Below are 22918 nucleotides of genomic sequence, written 5' to 3' on the forward strand. Positions count from 1 at the left end.
TCCATGAACGTGATGTAAAGCACACGCGTTTTCTGCTCAGAGAGCTTAGTCAAATCATGCAAGTGAGCAGTACCGCTACTCTTAGTGAGGTTAAAAAAAACTTATATAATCTTCATTGACAAAAGCAAAGCTTGGGACCTAAATTAGGACTCATATTGGGACCCGAATCGGACAATATAAAACCATCTGTATAATCAACGTCACAAAGGACACCTTATAACAAGCGTTAACCATGTTTGATACTCTAAAAAAGAATGAGATAATTTTTATCTTAAATTCAAGGTGAAACATGACCGTATTAACAACCTATGTTAACAACCGCAGCATTGTCCCACCAAAATTCCAGTGGTTTTGGCTTCAAACCGCCAACGAAAAAACAGGCAAACCGTTTGCGGCTTCCTTCGCAACCATCGCCCGTCATCGTAACATCTTGACTCAATACCAACATTTCTCACCCCCCAAACCGAATTCAAAAGTTTTTAACAAAATGTGTCCAAGGTAACGAGGCACAGCTTTGACTCAGGATGAAATTTAAGGTTCTCCGTTATCGGTGACAGTTGCAAATAAGCAACAGGCGGGGATATATTTTTTCTCATGCACAAAGCGCACCCGAAAACGGCTGCCCCATGCAGAAGGTGCATAAAAATATTCCGGACCCAGCAGAGTCAATGCCGAAACTTTACAATTGCAACATGGAACAACTGAAGCCAGTACTCTTAGAAAAAAACCATACTGTTGATATGAGTTTTGTAGACCTGGCTATCGAGCTTACACATTTTGAAAAATTCGTGTTTTACCCCACCAAATGGAATAGCAAACGTTTTGGATGTGACAAATTTACACTTCTTCATGGCTCACAATCTGCATAATTCTACTTCAGTTTTAGCTGCTAAAAGAATTCCGCCTACAATACCATCAAGAAAACATAGATTGGAAGCAAGCATAACTAATTTTAATTTCCTTAGAATGGAACAATGTTGGACTCATCGGTGTATTTGACTGGAGCGATGGAGATTTCTTTATTTTCAAGGTCATAAACGAGGTAAGCCGACCTCAAGACGTTTATACCAATGATATTGAGTCTCTGATCAGGAAGCCAAGTCTGTGTCTCCAAAGTAAGTTGGCACATTCCGTTGCTGGGAGTTTTCCGCAAATCATCAAGCGTAATCAAATTTCTGTAAGGAACGACGATATTAACGCCTTGTCCAAAATTGAAAATTATATCTTTGTCGTAACAAGGTCCATAGTAAGCCTTGTTTTCACCAAGTACCCAGCCACGACTTTTAGCCAATGGTTCAAGAATTTCAGCTTGTAATTCTGTATTGGTTGTTCCGGTATCCAAAACCGAAGGAATACCTTGTCCAGAAACCATGCTATCATTGACACCAATACTGACGAGGTCGATTGATAAATGATTCCGCAAAGTAACCGGAAATGTTTTCAACAGACCTTCCTCATACTTTGCAGTATCAATGGCACCAAAAAGGATAGAGCCCGTGTCACCAGATTTTTCGTTCAAGTAAATTGAGTATGCAACCTTGTCGATATAGTTTTGGTTCTTCAATTGAACGGGGAAGTTGGGATACGCCCGAGCGGTTTCCTCATTAACTTCGTAGCCAACACCCAAAATTCCAATCTGCTGATCAGATTTATCAATAGCAGCAAATTGAAAATCTGGTATAACGACATCGGGCATCTTTGCAAATGCTACACGATCGGTGAAATATTCTCCAAACGCTCCGCCAATACCATAGGTGAAATTTGCAACAATATCAATATCTTTTGCAGTGGTTGAGTTAGAAGGGTTGTAGGAACCATACTGTTTGCAATCGTACTTTGAGAAACAAGTGATGTTGGTTTGCGGAATCCACATATCGCTCGACCCGGTATCAAGTAAAACCGATACTGGTTGTTCATTCGAGCCCACGAGCAAATCGATTTCGAAAAAGAAGAAACGGTCTCTTATAGGATCCGAAACTGAGATGTCTCTCTTAACCAAATTTGACAGATAACTGTGGGGGAGCACTTTACGATTGAAATCAAGCTTGACGTACTTGGCTGCACTGCGAGGCACTAGTTCATGCAACGAGACCGCAAACGCTGGTGTAAGCACCAAAGCAGCACTTAGGGACGTGGATACCAAAGTTGAAAGCAAAACCATTGTAGCGAGAGGGTACTTTTCCAGTCACTTTATATTCGAAACTTGGACCAACCATGGCAACTTTTGTCGGATGCACTGATAACCAGTACCTATCAAAAATGCTGCGGCTAATTTGAGCCGCATCCTATCGCGTATTCCCAAGGGGTCTCACGTACAACGGCTAAACGCACAATGTACGTCTTTCACCGATAAGCAGCCACCAATTATTGCAAAACCGTTTAGTGTAGAGTTTGTATACCAAGTGAAAGTTGAATTGGGTGAGTTGAGCACCACCAGATCATTGTGGTTTTGATTGACAGATTTTGAGTAACTTTTGGTTATTGGCAATGAACGTTGCAATCAAAACCCCTTAAACATGAGGTACACTCGCTTGCAGCAAAATATGCAACTCAAGCGGAGATATGCACCTTGTGCATAAAAAGGTTATGGGCACTGACCACGTCAAACTGCAAATTACAGGTACTCCGCTTTCAACATTCCACGATACCAGCGAAGTCAGAGTCGAGTCAATTTGACGCGGTAATAACTACCCCATTCACCAATTGCTATCGTAATTATCTCTAGCCGTCATAATAGATGGAATAGAAGTTTTGAAGAATTTCACCTAAACCGCCCAAGTTGATTTTTGCCTAAAACATTCGTGAATTGATAAGACAGAGTCAAAATTCATTCTCGTATGACACAGCGGACTTAGAGTTCTCTCGCTTAATGTCTAGATTTGCCAATGACTAGAAAGTCCACTTGACTCAACTCACACTTCTTACTCAAGAGAGATTTTTGGTGAGAAAAAATATATCAAATAAAGATATAGATTTCAATCAGATGGAAGGTTCCATTTTCTCTAAGTCATGCTCCTTTCAAAGAATCTAAGCTACATGAATAAAATACCTCGGCATCCTGACAAAAGAAGATTCCCTCTACTCCGCACCATTTGCGTACAGGAAAATTCACAGATTTGTATACCCGATTTTCACCAACACAACTGGTCCGTAAATTATGTTGAGTAATTTCGAATCGGTCTACTCAAATCGGATTACCCGAATCGAATTACTACAAATTCTACACATTATAAGCAAGAAAACATTGGTCGTATAAACTCAGAATTACAACTCAACCACGTTCGAATCGGTGGTGTAGTTAACATTAGCAATTGAAATTTGCTCGGCATCAAGGTCATACACAACGTAAGCGGATCTCAAAAAGTTGTCACCGAGAATGGTGATACCCTCAATTTTCGGATTAGTGTTGGGCAACACCGTTATAATGCAAAGGCTGTTGTCGTCGGTTACTGACATAGTAACAGCCGAATAAGGCACGGTAACAGTTCCTCCATTACCAAAGTTAAACACAAAGTCCGGTCCACTGCAGGGGCCGGCATAGTAGTTACCTGGTGGCTGCTGAGCAGATGAGCTAACATCAATCCAATTCAATTTCGCAGCCAATTGGTAATATTCTTCTTTTTTGATATAACTCAAGGTGGTTCCTGAGTCCAAAACTCCGTTCAAACCAGAGAGACTGACACTTTGACCACCGACTGAGAGCAGCTGGAGTGGAATTTGCAACCGTTCGTTACCGGAAGTCAGATAGGTGGTTAACTTACCCTTGTACTTGCGGGTGTCTTTACCTCCAAACAAGATGGTTCCGGTTTGGGCATTGACCGAGTTCAAATAGAGAGAGTATGCTCTTTTGTTGATATAGTTTTGGCTCTTCAACAACGACACAAAGTTAGGGTACTCTTGTCTGGCAGCCTCATTAGCTTCGTATCCAATTCCCAAAATTCCCGACGCACCTTCAGAGTCGGTAATGTCTGCAAATTGCAATCCCTTGACAGTGACACCGGAAGCTTCCCCAAGAGAAACATCATCTTTGTAGTAGGTCCCTGTTGAGGCACCACTACCATATTCCAAATCGACAGGAATGTTGAGATTCTGAGAGGTGGTCGACGAGCTAGGATCATACAGACCATTTGCATGGCAGTCCAGATTATCACCACAATACAGGTTCGAATCGACCACATTCAAGTCAGATGATCCAGTGTCGAGAGCCACCGTCACTTTGTTTTTGCTGGATCCGATCAAAAGCTCAATGATATAAGATCCACCGCTGCCGTGAATTGGGACTGAAATAGGGCTATTGGCTACTTTTAGCTTTGAGTTACCATCGACAAGAAGCGACAAAGAATCACCATTAAATGTGAAATTGGTTCCTTGAGGTGGTGTCACATTGAAGTCAAGGGCAATCACCTTCTTGTCATCTCTAGGTTGAATGGGGATAGACAAACCGAGAGTAGACGGAACGATGAGAGCGAGAACTAGTGCTTGAGCAGCAGCGATGTTGAATGGGAACATTTTCAGAATGTCATTATTGGAGTCAAGGCGGACTTATATACTCCAGGAAGCGCAATGTAGCAGCAATTTTACCTCCTGATTGCGAGCGGAATTGAAGAACTCTATTCCCGCTGCATGGAAAGTTGCCCGGTGAAATAATATCCGAAACCGCTCAACGCGGGTATATTATTCAATAAGAATGCGCCTTTTTTTGAAAGAAGATTAAGATGAAGATTTGGTTCTCTCTATTGTAGGTGAAGCATGCATTGATAGAATATGCTACATATCGACACATTCTTGCAGAATCGACAAGACGCACGGCTCTGCACGTTTAGTCGCACGGCACCGTGGACACCGAACCGGTTAGAGTTGAATCCCGGCTATTATGCACCGAACATTAAATTCTACTCCTTGCTGCAAGGGACTACAAACCGAGGGCCACTGAACTTGCCGACTACCCTGGGGGTACCCCAATCACCTTGAATAATATTTTCTGTCCGAGCCTACAAACCAGTTGCAAAGCAAGAGCCAAAGTCGATTTCTTGACATCATTTAGTTGGTATACTCGTTTTCCATATATGGAATTTCGCAGCCATTGCTTTGTTCAATTGGACCGAACCGGGCATTCATTCGCCTATTTGACTAACAATCTTGAAATCTAACGGCCGACTACTTACTGCTCGAATTGAGTTTTGAAGTATCGAATTTCGAGAAATTACAGTCCTAAAGGCATCACTAGCATCCTGTTCCAAACTGGTCCAAAGCATATGCTATCTTCTTGTCGTGCAGCACATATTGCGTACTCACGTCCGTGCGAAGTAAGGCATTTTCGGGTTCGCTAAAAATAGCCTTTCGTAGAAACTTTACATCGTATGGTATGATCACGGCCCACGCACGTTCCCTACCCCACTTTCACGGCCAAAGGTCGAGAAGTATATTACCGCAAAAGCGATACCCATCGCTCGAAAGCGGTATTTACGCAGCTATCAGACCAGACCACAACGGTAAGCCGCACGTCGTACGCACGTCATACGCACGTCCCTGCATGTGTCAAAATATGCACGTCACTGAACGCAATCAGTAGCTTGAATGGCAGTTAATGGGCGGGCTGTCACCCGAGCTACTGAAAGTTTAATATTTTTTCGCCTTGAAATAAACAAGTCAGCCTCACTTAGCTACATACCACGAGCCGGGTGGGACATGCTCAACTCAAGTTGCTCAACCTTGTTTGATAACTGATGGGTCAATTCTTCAATTTCCTTCTCGCGATCCTCAATGGTGGTATATTTGGACCGTCCTCTGCACACCCAGTAGATCACACAGTACGCAACGTAGACCGCTAAGACAACACAAACGTAATTCATGTTACCAGCCGTCACGGGCATCACTGGAGGGAGACTGTAAAACACCGTAGCAAACACTGTCCAACAGACCAAGACGACATTTCCAACAAATCCAACCTTACCAAGCCAAAATGGCCCGTGCTTGATAGTATCCCGTCCCTTCAACAAGAGGAACGTAACTGGGATAGAATATGAAAGAAGCAAGAAAATGATGCATCCAATAACCATAGCATTATAAGCTGTAGTTGATCCCATGTAAATACACCCTATGACTGCGCACCAGGCGCATGACATCAAATGGGCATTAATAGGAACTCCGGTTCGTGGACTCACTTTAGACCAGTAACGAGACCCTGGAAGTCCATTATCTCTTGCGAACGACCAGCACAATCTTGCTTGCCAGGTATGGGAATTGATATTGCAACCGATTGCTGTGAGCATGATCAACACCTCAAGTCCAATTGCTCCACCTCTCGATTGAAGTGCTTGGTAGAAAATGTCCATGATGGGCACTCCAGTGTTGGAAGAGAATAATGCATCCAAATCACGAATGGATAAAAACATGCAGATTGAGTAGATGAACGAGGTAACAAAACCAATAGCCACGGTTCCCATGATTGCAATAGGAATTTGTCTTTCAGGCTCAAGAAGTTCTTCTGCCATATGTGTTGCTGCGTCGAGACAACTAAAAGACCAATTTGGATTGATAAGACCAACAATAAACGCAATGCCTGAAGACGACCAGCCGGTTCCATTCGAAAATTCCACAAACACAAACCTTGCATCTTGATAGTTACCAGAAGATTTTGCAAGAACGACAATTGTAATCACAACGAACGAAGCTAACGATACGTATAACGAAGCCTTCAGGAAAGTTGGCAATGGTCTTTCCCACAAGTTGAAAACCACCAATAATAAATTGACAATTTCGTATGTGATGAAAACTTGCCAAGTTTTAACCGTTTTGTTTGGGTCTCCAGTACCCAAAACGTACATTCCAACAAGCCCCGTTGCAATGGATATAGTGACGGAGGCACTGGTAAATACAGAACCAGCCCAACCAAGGGCACCACACATATAAGATGCAAAAGCAGCATATTTTTTGGGTGCAAGCTTCATCGTCCAATAGTATTGTCCACCGGCATTTGGCATTGCACTTGCAAGTTCCGAGAGAGAAGAACCAATTCCCAACGATATTGTAGCGATGATAATGATACCGTATACAATGAGTAAGGGTCCACCGGATGAAATTCCTGTCACCAACGAAGCTGATATTCCGAACCATGAATTGGTAAGACCAAACCCCACACCCAAAAGTGATAAGACACCAAAGTTACGACGAAGTTCAGGCGCATAACCTGTCTCGGTTGCAAGTTTAAGGTTGGCTTGAGCTTCCTCCAACAATATCCGTTCTTTATCTGTTCCAACGAGTCTCAGCAGCATAGGACCGTTAAACTTTGACAAGTCGTCACCATCGGAGCTGGAGTTCTGTTGCTGTATCTCGATGCTGGCTGCGTCCTTTTCATTGGAAGAAACCATTGCCATAGTTAGTACCCGTACCAATTCATGCACTTGCAATCATTTTATAGCTGAAATTTCAAATGTACTGTGCGCGCCTATCTTATCAGCGCTTTCCTCATCCGGGTATCTGATGCGGATCCGTAGATACGCCGTAAAAAATAAGTTAGCCGGGGAAGCATTGCTCCCCACAAACCCGAAGAGGAGAACTTCAATATTAGACTTTGCTGAAATAGCGTATCGATGAAACGGGACAAAATGGCCTAATTGACTGAAGTGACTTCGTCATACCATGGCATGTTCAGTGATAAGCTTTTCCCAATTGGTGAAGAAGATGAGTGCTGTCTCGCTTACGCCAATAACGACCATGCCGCTTCCGATTCCCAACCAAAGTCCTATAAGACCGTAGCCATACCAATCGCTAAGAATCATAGCTAAAGGAAGCGCAAATGCATAGTAGGCTACCAAGTTGATAACACCGCCTATTTTTTGCATACCTTGTGCCCTTATGATCCCGCTAGCAACCGATGCCAATCCGTCGAAAATCTGTATGATGGACACTAGTGGGTTGAGTAGCTGTACTATCTCGTCGATAACTTCCTGGTCTTTGGAGAAGAGCATGGCGATTTGGTATTTGAAAGTGTAGAGTGCAAAACAGTTAATAACTGCCACTACCAAGCCGATGAAGAGGGAAACATTTGTAGAAACCTTTGCCGAGTACGCATTTCCACCGCCAATAAAACTAGCAATCCGAGTGGAAGCTGCTATACTCACGGCATAAGGTATCATATAAGTAAGCGATGCCATACTAGATACAGCACTCTGGGCAGCCAATGGCACAGTTCCGAAACGACTGGCAAATAACGTGATGATTTCATATGCCATGTACTCCGATTCCAACATGATAATACCAGGTATAGCAAGGTGACTAAGTTTAGCCCATTTTTTAAAAAGGTGCTTCAAGCTAGCAACGCCGAACCAGCACTCAGACCCATCGATGAACACAACGTAGAGCACCATGAGGAGACACATAAAGTAAAAATTTATGACAGTAGCAATGGGAGCTCCCACGTAGCCCACGCCGTAGGTTTTGTTCCACACCAAGAACCATGAAAGGAAAATATTAAGCGGTGCACTGACAAAAAGAATCACCGTTCCTGCCTCGAAAATACCCTGAGCTTGCAAGAATCTCTTCCCACACTCAAAGAAAATGTAAGCTGGGCCGCCAACGATCATTATGCGGAGAAACTGGTTGGTGAGACGCAACACTTGTGCACTTTCTATAATGTAGCGCAAGAAAAAAGACGAATTCCACCATAAAAAAGCACACGGGATAAACACCACCCACGAGAACAATATACATCGCTGGACGTGCTCGCTGACCAAGTCAAAGCGTCCTGCTCCGTATGCCTGAGGACAAAGGGTATCGAGGGCCGTTGCAATGCCTTCAAAAATAGCGTATGTAATTGTAGAAGTCATAGTAGCCAAAGATACGGCGGCCAATTCGTCTTTTCCGAGATGACCCACCACCAACAAGCACACAATCGAGAAGAAATGTTCGAGAATGAAGGTGATAATGAGAGGAAGTGAATATCGTCCAAGAATCCGTAATTCTATAGGTACAGATGTAAGGAGGTTCACATAGTCCTCGTACTTTCCTAGCGATGACGACAGGCTTGCCGACGACCGGGAAGATCGTGACAGTGTTAAATGACTTGTATGGTCGGACAGATCCAAGCCTTCGTCCTCGGAGTTGGCAGCCAGATATCGTCTTTGTTGCTCCTCCAAGAGCCAAGAGTGGAAAGATGCTTGATCGTCGTTCACAGACGAAAGAGTGGAAGGCAAGGATCGAGAAGTCGATACACTGGCAGCGTCGGAAACCTCGTCGTCATCTCGGGTGCTTTCGATGAGGGAAAGAAACGAGCGTTGATCTTCATCAGAGTCATAAAGAAAAAGTGGTTTATTAGTGGATGGTGGTATGAAAAGCCGGCGGCGACGACTTAGACCGCCATTAGGGTTTGCCAACCTATTTATGGTCAGGAAGAGAACCATTTTTGTAGCTTGTAGAATGCTGGTTTCGCGCAAAAGAAGCCAACTCCGAGGCCGCCCCACATACAGGCGTAAGATATATATTCTTTAGTTTACACAAATTGGTTCTTAGAATAGCATCCAAACGGCACCGCCGAGGATAATTGCAAGCACAATCGCCGTCAATACTCCGGCACCCGCCTTGTCCTTTCCAGTAATCTTCAATTCATTTTCGTTGATGTTATCTTGCGAGTCGATACCGGCATTGGGCTGACTCTTTGATGTTCCTCCGTTTTTGGAAGTGTATGGAGGATCAACGTCTCTAGCAAGCAACGCCATCATCACTTCCAAAGCACACTGCTGCTCACCCAATCCATAAACTTCATCCCATTTCCCAGTGGACCAATTTTGACCGCACGTTACCCCGTCACTACCACCAGAACACGATTTAGCAGCTCCTTCAGCACTAGCCTCGACGTACGGTCTCATCTCATCGTACATATCGGGGACCAAGACCGACGTCAATTGAATACTCCGAGAGAACAAAGATCGGAACGAACGCTGGTCATTGTTACACTTGGGGTCTCCGTTGTTCCAACACTGGGTTTCTTGCATAATCTTGTTGTCGTCAAAGAAAAATGACGACGCCACCTGCCAGATTTCTTCCACTCTTTGTTTCCAGATGGCTTCCTCGGTATAGTTGTACATGTATGCCGCGCCCGACATGAAAATTCCATAGGTGTAAGACCACTTGAGAGTGGTGTGGTCCGTACAGTTTTCTTCGATGGGTGCACCATCATAGATCACCAATTCTCCATCGTCTTCATGGAAGAACAACTCTTCCATCCAGTCCCAAACTTTTTCTGCTGTCTTGGCATAAGTGTCATTTTTGAGATAACGAGCCAAACGAGCCGATATATGGAAGAGACATCCATTGGAAATCGAGTTTTTGTAGTTGTAACCTGAGTTCCAAGTGAAAATCTGCCACCGCAAGCCTCCTCCACAGTGCTTTGTATCCCATCTCGAGTTCATAGTGTTGTAAATAGCCTGAGCCATCGATAACCAACTGTGCTCTGGATCGGTAAAGTTACGCTCAACCGCAGCAATAATAGCCATACCCCAAACACCTTGATCATCATTTCCTTCGGTCAAAGACTGGTTGGAGGGGATGTAGTTGTACTGATCACCAGCCTGATGGTACATTCCATTGAATATAAGTTTTTCGAGTGATTTGTTTCCGCTGTCGCAGAATGTGAAATAATCGAGCAAACCTCCAAAAGCTTCACCGGCATTCCACCAATAGTTTGGAGACGCAAACATGCCCACGGTACCTCCGTATTTCAATCCTTCGTAGTAGTTAAGTTCTCCATTGGCCACGTAAGAAGCAGCTTCACATATGGAATCCTTGTCGTTGACATCGATGGAAACTGCTGAAACCGTAGCCAATAATGCCAGAACAAAGAAAAACGATCGCATTTTCCTAGCTTTAAGCACTTTTAGATAACAATATTGCCGATAAAAGTCAATAGCTAGGGACAGCTGGAATGGAAACTAAAAACATCGTTCTTATGATCTACCGCGCCTTGGCTAATTTTCCTTGTATACAGGTGGGCTGTGGGTGCGTCGATGTCTTGGTATTTGGGTACGATTTGGGAAGCGCGAAAGATGAGGGAACAGAGAGAAGTCAAGGTTATTAATAGAATCATATACTTTGCTCGTGCATTAGTCGTATGTACTGTTTGATTCTGACTACTGACTTTTTCCAGTCTTTAATCTTTATTTCGACAGTTTTCGTCAATCTTTATTCCGTCGACAACCTGTGATCGACAGTATTCAATCTTCATTCTTCTTTTGTTCTCTCTTCACTTTTACTCATACACCCTCTCCCCTACCCTCTCCTTCCAAGTCAAATACCCGGAGTAGCTGTGTCAAGTTGGAAATCACCAACCGATTATTAGCAATGATGTGAAAATCTCCATCACTCAGATCGAGCTCCTGGGCTTGGTCGGTGAAACAGCCATCGAGCTGGCTTACAGGAATCTTTTTCCCAGAGAAAAACTGCGATTGGCGGCGCCGGTCTAAATATACGCCGTTCCAGCCTGCTCGAACTGCTCCAAGAAAGTCCTTGTCGTAATCATCGCCGATATGCCAGCAATTTTCCAAGAATTGGGACGAGAGTCGGCGTTCACTGTGGTGCGAGCTGCGGTAGCGCTTGGCTATTGCGTCATAGAACTCTTTTTCGGGCTTGGCAGCGTCGATTTCATACGAGATGTAGACATCCGAGTCGTTGATGTAATTGGAAACGCCGAGACTTTGGAGGATCTTCAAAACGCGAGGATCCGAATTGGTAGCCACGACGGCGGATATATCGTGGTCCCGTAAAACTGAAAGCACGGGTATGACGTCGTCATATAATGCGTAAGCCTTATCGGAAGTGAAATGGTCCAAGAGTTTGCGGCACAATTTTGCTGAAGAATCGTCTTTGGAGTAATGAGGGATACCAAATAGCTTCACAATCAACTCCAGCCACCATTCATCGGTGGATTTGAGGCCACTACGTTTCCCATAATTGTGATGTTCTCGTTGAAGTTCCAGATAGATCACTCCAAAATCTCTTTCGATGTCCTCCACCGACTTTTTTAGGCCCATTGAGCTTGCTATATCGCTGTACTGCTCTGCTACTGGCTTCCGTGGATAATATAATGTTCCAAACCCATCAAACGAAACGATTTCGGGCCTGGCAAAGACATCACTATTGTCTCTCATTTTGCGAGCATTTTGAATTTTGAACGGCTCTGAGACCAAAGATGACAATCCGCGTATGAATCTTCGTGAAAATCTATTTCGACTTGAAACACTGCTTAATTCTGATACCAACCTTATCATGAACAAATTCCAGATTTGTTGCTCGCTTCGCACAAACCGGTATATGCAAACCAGAAAGCCGCAACTACAACTACTTGTAACTATTAGTGCCTTATGATATATGCTTTTGGCCAAATCTATAACTAGCCTAACATCACCTCCCACCCCCACTCTCTCATGATGGTGCTCCAATGCAGTTTTCCATTGATCCGGCCATGATTATCACTGGCTTGATCGTCATTGATTGCAGCCATTAGCCCGCTAATATGCTTGGTGAAATTCTTGACTTTTCCATCGCCATGGACCCGAACCTCGGTGCTTTTACTTTCTGTCATCGCATCCTTGCGCTTCCAGACCTCTTTCACTACTTCTAGTGCTCTCTCAACATTTCCAATCCAGAGCTTTTCTGAAAGTAATGCCCATCGTGATACACACCAGTCTCGTTCTTCTCCGGGAAGTGCTTCACAAGAAGCAACAAGTAGCGGAAAGATATGAACAGTGTATGTGTGCGAAGTTGTAGGAATCGATGCCAAAAGTATAAATACTTTCTCTGCCAATTCGTGAGATGTTAAACATGGAATCTCAGGCACGGCTTGGTGCAAATAGAGAATGGATGCAAATCGATACGCCTCAGCAGTAGCAATACAAGAAGCTATGTCCCAAGTAGACTTTACTCCCGTTGCTTCGCCATCGTTGACCATACTTCTTGCTACCATATTATCAGATATGACAGGACGCCATTCAACAAGTTCCTGCTTTAGTTGAGTTGCTTGAGTTATAACCAGAAGTCCATTCCTAAAACCATTCCTCATTTGAAGTTTGCGAACCTTAGAAATTAAGTTTGCAACCTTGCCAATAATCAGAAACAACGATTGGGCACATCCTAGCAAAGGATCCACTTCCTCGGCATAAAATCCGAACGACTCCAAATTATCGAAAAAATCAAAAGATGCAACAGAGCCTTCAACAGGCCCTCCCTTTGACAGCTGGCTCGAGTCGGACTTCATACTTACCGATTCAGTGTCACCATCGATGCTCATGATCTTGCTCTTTTTCCGGTGCGATTCTTGGAGCATGTCGGTGATGGTAGCCACCAAATCGAGGCCCTTGTCGTCCTGGTTCAGATAAGATGTCATTTGAGCAAGAACCTCAAAGTAAATCCAAATGTTGAACAAAAACTGCAAGCTTCGAGGGATTGAAATTCCTAGCGTGCCTGACATATCAGGAGTTTTATCATTAAGAATGTCGTCCCACTCATCGTCGTCCACCATAACAAGCTTCTTCTTCAAATCTTTCTTTTTCAGCTCAATGAGCTTTGACACTTCTAACGGTCCAGCAAGTGTTTTACGGTCTCGAGCTACTATATTCCTCTGGGTTTTGAGAAGAGTCAATACCTTTTGAATCATACTTTTGGCACCTTTCAAATGTGCTATTCCACTGAAAATATGGGTATCCCAGGTTTCTGAAACTGCCAAGTTTAAGCACGCAGTCAATGCTACATCGGCAGGTAATTCTGGTGTATTTTCCATTCCTTCGTCGTTCATTTTCGACAATCCACTTGCAAGCTCCAACACACACCGCTTCATATACAGAAAACCTCGCGAGCGCAAGGTGGTGCTGGCATCTGCGTCTCTCTGGTTGCCTGCCAAGTGAAACATGGTCATAGACGCAATGGAATTGAAAAGACACGGATAGGTTGTGGCTAATGGAACGATAAGGTTACGCCACGGGTTTTCATTGGGTCCATTTTTGATAGACATAATGGTACAAGTATACTCTGAGTATAGGAAGAGTATTTGGGTTTGGTCCGAACTGCGAAGCAAGCTACTTGGCTGATGGGGACTGGCTGATACAGAACTCAAATTGTTTCCCTCGGTTGACGAAAGATCGTTACGAGGAGATTCTGGATCAGACATGTTCATGATTTTGTTATCAGGCGCCGGAGAAAAGGTGATTGTTGGGTGTGACTGTTTCCCACTATAGAGAGAATCATCTGGAGAAGAGATTCTGAAATCAGTATTGAGATTGAGTGGACTCAAAGGAATCTCTGGAGGTTTACCAGAGGAATCCGCAAAATCCTGTTCGAATCCCAGTCGAAATGCATTGTTGATGAGAGCCGAAAGTGACGGGGTTAGGTTGATATTGAAGTCGTTCTCTGACCTCTCGATAGGACTTCTCGTAACTAATCCACGAGAGTTCACATCCTTGTTAGAATAGCTTGGCAAGCTTGGCGAGAAAGGTACCTGGTTGAGATTGGGACTGGGAGCAGAAGGGCTCCGTTGTTGAATATGGTATAGTTCCCGAGAGGGCAATGAAGGAGACGACCGCATGTTGATTTCGTCCACTGCAACTTCAACTAAAGATTGAAGACCGTCATTTCTGTCTCTTTCCATAGCAGTCTTGCGAAAGTTGGAGATACTGGCTACATTATCCGCATTGTTCGTGCTGAGCGAACGAGGATGGTTCTTCATTCGAGGCACATTGTGAGATTCTTCGACTTTGGACTGACTGTAAGATCGTTTTAGCAGCGGTTTTGATGATTCCGAAGCGTTCGAATCACTCACATATGGAGACTGAGACCCTCGTCGGGGGTTCACACCTAATGCTATCATGTCATGTTCAGCCTTGATATCGTGAATGGTTTTTCCCGTCACTTGTAGCGACGCCAATTCCAAGTGTTTGTACAAAAAGCTCTTCTCGTCTTCCAGCTTCACATTGCCCTTTTCATTTAACGACCTCCACTTAAAATTTGTGGCGTATCCGCCACAATCTATAGCTTTTTGAACGCAATTATTGCATCTTGGCTTCGTCTCATCGCATTTGATTCGTCGTTTCTTACAGGTAATACAGCCGTTGCGAGACTTTGTGACCTTTTTCTTTGGTGCGCTCGACATGATGGTGTGATCTTCTGCTTACTTTCTCCAGAAGACTCTTTACCCAGTTGAAATGCCAGTTTTCATGCTTATCAGTGCGGATAGCATGTCCCAATGCGGAAATCCTACGCCGATAACGCGCTAGACAGCTGTGCGCCCTGCAGGACGTCAGTGATTTGTGCAAGTTTACCCGCGAGACGTTGGTAGCAGTCTAGATCACCTGGAAGGAACTGGGTCCCAAATTGAATACGTAATTCGAAGACATGTTGGTTTGTGAAAGTGAGGTGTCGTAGTTGGACTGCGTGAGGTACCGGATCCACGGGAAACAGGTATATTTCATTTGCTCTTCTTCCACTTTGACGTAGGTGATTTTTAGACCCAGATAGGAAAGCATGGGAATAGTAAATTTGACATTGATATCGCTGTAGTTGTGTGTTTTTTTAGAGAGCTCGTGAAGTTTTGGAGCTAAGGACGAGGAGGCACCGTTGACTCCATAAAATTGGTCTAGTGAGTCAATACCGGCGTCGTCTTCTTGTGGTTGTGGTCGGTTCTTGAACTGGGTATTTTCCCGCCTGATATACGAGAAAAGCTCCTTGGTTTCAAGACATGAATCTAAGTTCAATTGTGCCATCATTTTGACCGAAGACTGCGAACCAACTAAACTTTCGATGTTCCACAAGAGCAGCGACGAGTCAATCTTGTAACTCACGTCACCCAGCTGTGCCTTATACTTAAAGTCCGGATTGCTTGCCAGTGGGGAAAATATATGAGGATCAATAGGGAGCACAATCTGAATGTTGTTGGCACGAAGCCGTTTTTTGAAATGGGTCGAGAGCTCACACATGACCTGGACTGTTTTCTCAGCTGTGTTCACAACGTAAGTAGGTTTTAACATGATTAGTGGAAGTTTACGGCGCTGTTTCTGCTGCTCGACTCGATAAGACATTAGCGTGAACTTGTGGTCGGCAGGAATAAACTTGATAAGGTTGTTGCGGTAGACAGTGCTCAAGTCGACACACTGGTGGAATTGAACGTTGGAAATTGGTACATGTGTGTGTTCTTTTGCACTACTTTGGTCTTCTTCAGCGTCCTCTACTTCCACACTTGTCAATTGGTTACCTTCCAAATCAAAGTCATCACTGGATGCAATTCCTGAAATTTTTGTTTCATTGAACCCCAAGTTACACAACGGCATTCCCGACAAGTAGCACTTGACATCACATACGCCTCGGATCTCGTTACGCTTGATAAACTGGCTTTCAAGATCATAGGCAAACTCACAGCTTTCAATCATGTCTATAAATATTTCGTTTTTGGCATAAAAGATTCCTTTGGGTCTCCAACTAATGCTCAGTGCTGATGACCGGAGAATGGAACTGTTGATATAAGTTGATTCCGGCGATATCACATCCGTCTTCACAGCTTGATTGTGGGTAGATTTGACATTTTTATGCTCTTTAATTGTCTTTTTGTGCTTGTTCTTGTTCTTCTTCTTTTTCGTGGTTTCTTCGTCCGAGCTTGAGTCAGAAGACGAGTCTGCATCTATAGACTCCACACCCACTAGCTTGGGACGATTAGCTTCGACCTTTATATACTCCTTTAAAATGTTATAGTCAGTCAATTGGACAATTCCGTAGTCCATGCACTCATCAAAGAGCTCATACACCAAGTTGAAGTTATCGATAATTGTGTCCTTGTGCAACTTTTGGAGCCTTGGCTTGTTGGCTTCAGAAGCAGATTCACCTCCCGTATTTGAATCACATAAATAATGGCATAGTGTTCCATAAAATTGATGGAGGAATAAGACAGCCAGCATGGCATCGATGTTTTTTCGACTCACGACTACCACGAAAATGCCATTGTCTCCTGGAATATATGCAAAGTTGATACCGTCAACACTGATAAACGGCGTTCGTTCGTATTCCTCTTGTAACTTGTACACCAGGTCGAATTTACCGAAGAGGACTTGCGGATGGGGAAGGTCATTGTGGTACTGTCGATACAAAAGAACCTCGCTGTGGGCATATAGGCTTTCTGCTTCGGCCCAGTGGACTAGAAAGAGGCCAGATATCATATAGGCGTGCTCCAAGCCAACTTTGCTGGGGTACTAGCTTCTCTTATATATCAGTTGATTTAATTTAATTCGCGCCAAATCGCGACAAAACTTCAACACTTGATTGTCGTTTGCACCATGTTAAGACGCTTTCAGAGGTGCTTGAGCACAGTTTCCGATATACAGAAGGAAGTACAAGCACTTAATATTGGCTTGGACAAATATAGATGGTCAGTTTCTGACTCGGAAACCGATAAAGATGCTCTAGTATTTGACTGCAAGTTCAAGAACTTTTCCAAAACTTGGAAATTTCTAAACGAAGTTGCCATTCTCGCTCACACAATGAAACATCACCCTACTATTACTACTACCTATAACAAGGTTCATCTATCGCTTGTGACTCATGACGCAGGGAACAAAATCACATACAAAGATGTAAAGTTGGCCCTGGCGATTACCGAGAAATATATGGAAGAAGTAAGGGAAGTTCAAGAGTCAACAACGAAACAAGTAGAAGACTTACTAAAGACGTCCAGAAAACAATTTTCGTTCACCAATGCTGATAAAATGATCGATGAGCTCCTTTCTTTGAAAAATGGAAAGGCCAAGAACTGAGCACATTTACGACAGAACAGAACAAACACCACCAAAAACCAAAAAAACCAAAAACTCATGGTCTACAGCATATCACTGAACCATTCTGAACAATATAATGCCCATTACTTTATGAGCATGAACTAATTTCCGCATACCAATTTCTGTCGTGAGGTACTTGGAATCTCTGTGAATTACGACAATTTTCAAGTCATGAACTTATTCATCCTATTTCTCTTCGCGTACGTGAACTGCCTACTGATCTTACCGTATGCCCAGACCATTGGACATGGTTCATTGTACAATACTTTATCTGACATTGGTGACAAGATTCCTGTGATTCAATCAATTAGTGACTTGACTCCTAGCAAATTGCAAAGATACAGTATTTTGAAAGTCAACGATACCAATTCAATAATTCTAAACGAATTCTTGGCTCAAAAACTTGACTATCCCGATTCAAGTACAACTATTTCATCCGAAACTCCACGGTTTGTTGAAATCATGTATAACGACTCATACGTTATCCAAGAAGACGGTCAATGGACCCCTTTAGGTCCTTGTCACTCAAACGCTCGTTCTGATACCAAGGCAGAGGTTTTCAGAAGCTGGACTGCCACTGGTGGAGGCTCGGTTCTGGCTTCTGTTTCGATATCGCAGGTCTTCGGTTTCCATCCAGAATATCTGATATCCAGCAATTGGGGCTCCAGTATTTCGGGTACCGTTAGTTGTGTGGTGGGGCCTCGGGAAAAGCTTCAGTTTATGCTTTACATGAACTCGCTTTTGATTCATGGTGTCAAACGGAGAATTATCAACTTGCCTTCAAAATACTGGTTGCTGCGGTCGCTCTCGTTTGGTGAATGGGAAGACGTAGCAACTATGACAAAACTCAAAAAGATGGTCAAAACAGCATGTATAACCGATCCCAAGTATTTACAATGCAATTAAATGTATAGACTATGCGACGTAATCGATTTTCAGTGCTTTACAGTAAGCATCTCTGACCTCTATCGCTTCGTATGTTCCCTCCAACGAAGCCATCAAGACATATTCATGGTCCCAAATATTATCTATGGTTTCCTTCTCAACCACGCGAGGTTTATGCTGCTTCCGTGGACCTTTGTCCTTCGAATTTTCTTCAAGCATACGCACATACGTTAGCGAAAATGGTGGGACCCCTGTGAACGAAAACTTGATTTCAGTCTTGTCCCCCTCATGGATGTTCCGCACAATATACTCCCCTTGATTAACTTCAACCGAAGGAAGATCATGGATCTCAGCCTGTAGACTATTCATCGAGGATGCCGCATCAGTAAAATTCACCAAACAGTGGTCAATAGATGAATCAAGCAAGGCTGTAATTGTTAAATTACCTGGTTTAGAAGCTAGCCTTGAGAACTTGTTATGCAGTTGGGCTTTTCGGGAGTTTCCATTAAAGTTGTAGAACACAGTGAATGGTGATATACCAACAAGATCGTAAGTTATATGGTCGCCCACGCAGTAATACTTTTGGTTGGGTTCTCTCTTCATTTTTGGCACTTCTGTCACCAGAACCACTACGTTGGCGTCCTGTATTTGTTTAGAGCACCCATTATTATCAGTAATTCTGTCAAACAGAAGGAAGTAATCACCTACCTGTAAAGTTTGGTCCAAGGCTTTGCCATTAATTGAGGATATAATATCGTTCAAGTCGACTTCCGAAGTTGTGAGATGCTTCACTTGGAATTTCTCTTGTTCATTAGCGTCTCCCCTTTGTAGAGTAACGTCTAGTGTAACTGGGAACTGTCCCTTGAGATTCAATTGTATCTTTGGAGGCAGTTTAGAGATCTTCTTGAGAGTAGATTCGCAGAATTGTAGATACTCCGATCCACTTTTGATTGCAAGTTCAGGGAGCGACTGCACCTCATATTGAAGCTGAGAAGTCAAAGGAGGAACATTTAACCTTGAGGTCTTTTCTTGCGTGTACAAGCTGTCATACACCGACAAGAACTTGTGACGATAAATGCCATGATTCTCGGTTGGCAAGGTAATAGTAACACGGTCATTATTGACTGTCATTGTCCTACTTTCCACCCTGCCTGAAGGATCCTTGATCTGATAGTTGACAATAAAAGGTCTTTTTCCGTTCAAAAACATTTCAACTTTCTTAGTACCTCCGCGACACACGGGCCCAAGTTGACCTTCAAAGTCGTCATTTTTTAAGTCTCCTCTATCAATTGCCCCTAGCACAATTGACGGACGAGGAATGTAATCAACGGTAATTACCTTTTGTGGGTTTGCTACTTTTCCTTCGCATCCCCCGCTAGAGTATGAAAGTAGCTTATAGCGACCCGCTTCTTTGATCCTCAAGTTTTCAATCCCAATAGCTGTACGCACCTTGGTATCTGAACTATTATTCAAATCAGTGATGGAATAAACCAAGCGATCCCGTTGCGTATTTCCCACTGACGATTGGACGTTCAAAGGAAGCTTTAACGAGTCCCCTTCCACAATAGAAACGCTCCAACTGTCAGCCTCTATACCAAGGGAAATTTCTGGGATGTCCTTCCGAACGTTCACAGTACGGTAATTCTGTCCAACGAGATTTGCCTCACAGCCCAAGGAGTCTGTAAGCTTATCGATTTGTACGCGATACGATCCACCTTTATCAAACTTTGGGGTTTGAATAATAAATCTTGAGTCGGAAAGATCCTTTACCGTGCTACTCTCGATCACTTTCCCGGAACTCATCTCAATAACCTTATATGACATCAGAAACGGAAAGTTTCCAGACATGGAAATGGGAACGTCTACTTGGGATCCTAAGCAGATTGGTAACGCATTGGAATCATCAGCGGCTTCAATCGACAGACGGGATCTTTGCCTGAAGTAAGTCAGGTACGTGTGAACTTTCTCGTCAAGAGGTATACCCGTCTTTTGGTAGTATCCATCCCGAAGAGATTTGAAAACGACAATATAATTTCCCTCGCCCGGAGGTTTATATTCAAAGTCGTAAGTTTCGTCTTGGAAGCGCAACGTACGGTGCACGTTTCCATAAGCATCGTGCACGGGTCTTAGAACACCGTTAGACTTATTTTGAAAGACTTGATACTGAACCTGAAATGGTGGTTGACCCTTTGCATCAAATTTGAAGTTGTAGCCAGTCATTCCGACACATTTATCAACGATTGGTTCAGAAGTTATCTCGATTTGAGGTGGGTCTGCCCGGTCAATTTTAATGGTTCGACCATCCAACTTACAATCGCAAAATTTGGTGGATGCAGAAACTAGTCTGTAACTGCCGGACTTGGCAACTTCAAATCCTTTTGAGGCTTCGTGCACACTGTGGAAGACACGGCTGAAATTATAAGAAGATAATTTGGAAGGTGACAGATATTCGATCATAATTGTGATGGGCCAGTCTGCCTCTTGAATACGTGAGCGGTCAACACTGATCGCCACATTTTTGGTTCCGTTGACAAGAAGCTTACTTTCCCGGTTTCTATCAGATAATTTAACGACTGGTTTTGTTTTGAGGTCAATGCTTCCTAGTAAATCTCGAGCATTTGAGTGAGGATTATATTTTCTGTTCACATTCAACGCATCACGAACCAGCAAGATCCTGAATTCGAGTGGACCATTGGCAACTTCTGGAAGATCAATATTATCGCTCAAGCTCTCTAGGAATATATTTTTCACCGAGCGGGCCAGGCGAAGATTTATTTGTCCATTTTCAGGAGGCTTACCGTTGATAGTGACTTTCCTCAGCTTAATGATCTTCTTTCCGATGGAGACCGCGAACTCAAGCTCCATGGGATATACACCATTAACTTCAACTTGAGGAAGAGTGAGAGATCCAAGTTTACTTCGGTTTGGCTCTGGAACACAAATGTACTGGGAATCATCAACGGAAGAGATCACCCGAGCTGAAGGACAAGACGAGATGGTTAAATCTGATTTGTATGTGCGAATTTTCAGGCCATCGACGTCTCGAACTTCTTTGATGCTATATTGTCCCGGATCTCTGAGTGGTAATTCGAGGTAAAAGATTCTCTCATCATTTGAGATGTATCCGGGATTATGAATCAAGTGAGAGTAATCACGCTTAAGGAGCTTCGCTATGTCGGTTCGAGTGTAGTTGAATAAGCTGACTTCTTTCTCAGGGGAAATATGCTGCAATTGAAGCCATCCAAGTTCGTTTGTGGTATTGAATTGTACGGGAACCCCAATTGCAGAGCCATCAATGAGGCAGAAATCTTTATTTTCAAAGGGATTGAAGAAGGCCGTAGAGTCAGGAACGTAGTGAATTGTGTAACGGCCCTTGAAATAGGAGTCGATATCAATGGCAGTTCCAGAGCGCACCAGGTCGCCAGCCAACGTGAGCTCACTTTTTTGACGTATAAAGTCAATAGCAGGAAATATGAGGCCACCCACTATTGGAATTGTGCTGTCGCTGACGAGAAAGAACGTAAGAATGTTGAGAACAGCTGTGATAATAAATGTTGTAACTGGATTGAAGGACAATTGTGAAACATTGAATAAGGGAAGCGTCCAGAAAAAAATTCCTTCAAGTAAAAAGTATTTGACCACAAAGGTGAACTTGTTTAGAGACGTGATATTCACGCCTATTTTTGATGATTTCAATGCAATTGCGTCGTAAATTTTCCAGCTTTCGAGCAACACAAATAACGACAAGAAAAATAGTCGTTTTGAAGCTGGATCCACCACTTGGTATGAGTCATGGGAGGTTCTAGTATGTTTGCGGTGTGGCTTCAAAGTCGCTGGAGTACTCTTTGAGTCGTAGTCACCAGCATATCGACCCTGGTGTGAATAATTTGACATCAGTATTTATCTCATCGAAATCAAAACATTTACGACTGCGAAATCGCAATCTGCAGTCCAAACTGCAATTTATAGTATTGTGCTATTTAGTGCTCAATGACCCACGCCCCGTTCTTCTTCACCTGAATCACCTTGATGACTGGAAGGTCCCAGCCTATACCGCTTTCTCCCATAGCGGCTCCAAACCTGGGTACAACGTAACATTCTCGTTTTGTAGAGGTGATATTTTTAGGAGCATATGGGTGCCCCAAAGGCTTTGAATATGTGATCAATGGAGTATTTTTGGCCAAATTGGCGAGCTGTTTGGGCGTTATATCCACAAGTGGCTTCATTCT

General features: G+C 43.5%; 11 protein-coding genes across 11 annotated transcripts; 2 read left to right on the plus strand and 9 right to left on the minus strand. All coding sequences in view use genetic code 12, as the record gives it.

Annotated features, from left to right (window-relative positions):
* Positions 1-961: 961 nt before the first annotated feature.
* Positions 962-2161, minus strand: SAP30 (aspartyl protease SAP30; the record flags this gene model as incomplete). The annotated part of the gene is made up of 1 exon (XM_001484921.1): positions 962-2161. One exon carries the CDS (start codon positions 2159-2161, stop codon positions 962-964), a length of 1200 nt encoding a protein of 399 aa, XP_001484971.2.
* Positions 2162-3264: 1103 nt separating this feature from the next.
* Positions 3265-4509, minus strand: PGUG_02701 (pepsin-like aspartic protease; the record flags this gene model as incomplete). Its single annotated transcript, XM_001484922.1, has 1 exon — positions 3265-4509. One exon carries the CDS (start codon positions 4507-4509, stop codon positions 3265-3267), a length of 1245 nt encoding a protein of 414 aa, XP_001484972.2.
* A 1154-nt stretch (positions 4510-5663) lies between these two features.
* Positions 5664-7376, minus strand: PGUG_02702 (uncharacterized protein; the record flags this gene model as incomplete). Its single annotated transcript, XM_001484923.1, has 1 exon — positions 5664-7376. The coding sequence occupies one exon, from the start codon at positions 7374-7376 to the stop codon at positions 5664-5666; it is 1713 nt and encodes a 570-aa protein (XP_001484973.2).
* Positions 7377-7634: 258 nt separating this feature from the next.
* PGUG_02703 (uncharacterized protein) lies at positions 7635-9401 on the minus strand (the record flags this gene model as incomplete). The annotated part of the gene is made up of 1 exon (XM_001484924.1): positions 7635-9401. One exon carries the CDS (start codon positions 9399-9401, stop codon positions 7635-7637), a length of 1767 nt encoding a protein of 588 aa, XP_001484974.2.
* A 105-nt stretch (positions 9402-9506) lies between these two features.
* Positions 9507-10853, minus strand: DFG5 (putative mannan endo-1,6-alpha-mannosidase; the record flags this gene model as incomplete). The annotated part of the gene is made up of 1 exon (XM_001484925.1): positions 9507-10853. The coding sequence occupies one exon, from the start codon at positions 10851-10853 to the stop codon at positions 9507-9509; it is 1347 nt and encodes a 448-aa protein (XP_001484975.2).
* Positions 10854-11249: 396 nt separating this feature from the next.
* PGUG_02705 (uncharacterized protein) lies at positions 11250-12263 on the minus strand (the record flags this gene model as incomplete). Its single annotated transcript, XM_001484926.1, has 1 exon — positions 11250-12263. The coding sequence occupies one exon, from the start codon at positions 12261-12263 to the stop codon at positions 11250-11252; it is 1014 nt and encodes a 337-aa protein (XP_001484976.2).
* A 122-nt stretch (positions 12264-12385) lies between these two features.
* On the minus strand, positions 12386-15136 carry ZCF9 (Zcf9p; the record flags this gene model as incomplete). Its single annotated transcript, XM_001484927.1, has 1 exon — positions 12386-15136. One exon carries the CDS (start codon positions 15134-15136, stop codon positions 12386-12388), a length of 2751 nt encoding a protein of 916 aa, XP_001484977.2.
* A 190-nt stretch (positions 15137-15326) lies between these two features.
* PGUG_02707 (uncharacterized protein) lies at positions 15327-17189 on the minus strand (the record flags this gene model as incomplete). The annotated part of the gene is made up of 1 exon (XM_001484928.1): positions 15327-17189. One exon carries the CDS (start codon positions 17187-17189, stop codon positions 15327-15329), a length of 1863 nt encoding a protein of 620 aa, XP_001484978.2.
* A 117-nt stretch (positions 17190-17306) lies between these two features.
* On the plus strand, positions 17307-17783 carry PHHB (4a-hydroxytetrahydrobiopterin dehydratase; the record flags this gene model as incomplete). The annotated part of the gene is made up of 1 exon (XM_001484929.1): positions 17307-17783. The coding sequence occupies one exon, from the start codon at positions 17307-17309 to the stop codon at positions 17781-17783; it is 477 nt and encodes a 158-aa protein (XP_001484979.2).
* A 192-nt stretch (positions 17784-17975) lies between these two features.
* Positions 17976-18710, plus strand: PGUG_02709 (uncharacterized protein; the record flags this gene model as incomplete). Its single annotated transcript, XM_001484930.1, has 1 exon — positions 17976-18710. The coding sequence occupies one exon, from the start codon at positions 17976-17978 to the stop codon at positions 18708-18710; it is 735 nt and encodes a 244-aa protein (XP_001484980.2).
* A 9-nt stretch (positions 18711-18719) lies between these two features.
* On the minus strand, positions 18720-22583 carry POM152 (Pom152p; the record flags this gene model as incomplete). The annotated part of the gene is made up of 1 exon (XM_001484931.1): positions 18720-22583. The coding sequence occupies one exon, from the start codon at positions 22581-22583 to the stop codon at positions 18720-18722; it is 3864 nt and encodes a 1287-aa protein (XP_001484981.2).
* Positions 22584-22918: the final 335 nt, after the last annotated feature.

The sequence above is a fragment of the Meyerozyma guilliermondii genome, genomic scaffold, assembly GCF_000149425.1.
Source record: "Meyerozyma guilliermondii ATCC 6260 scaffold_3 genomic scaffold, whole genome shotgun sequence".
Lineage (NCBI taxonomy): Eukaryota > Fungi > Ascomycota > Pichiomycetes > Serinales > Debaryomycetaceae > Meyerozyma > Meyerozyma guilliermondii.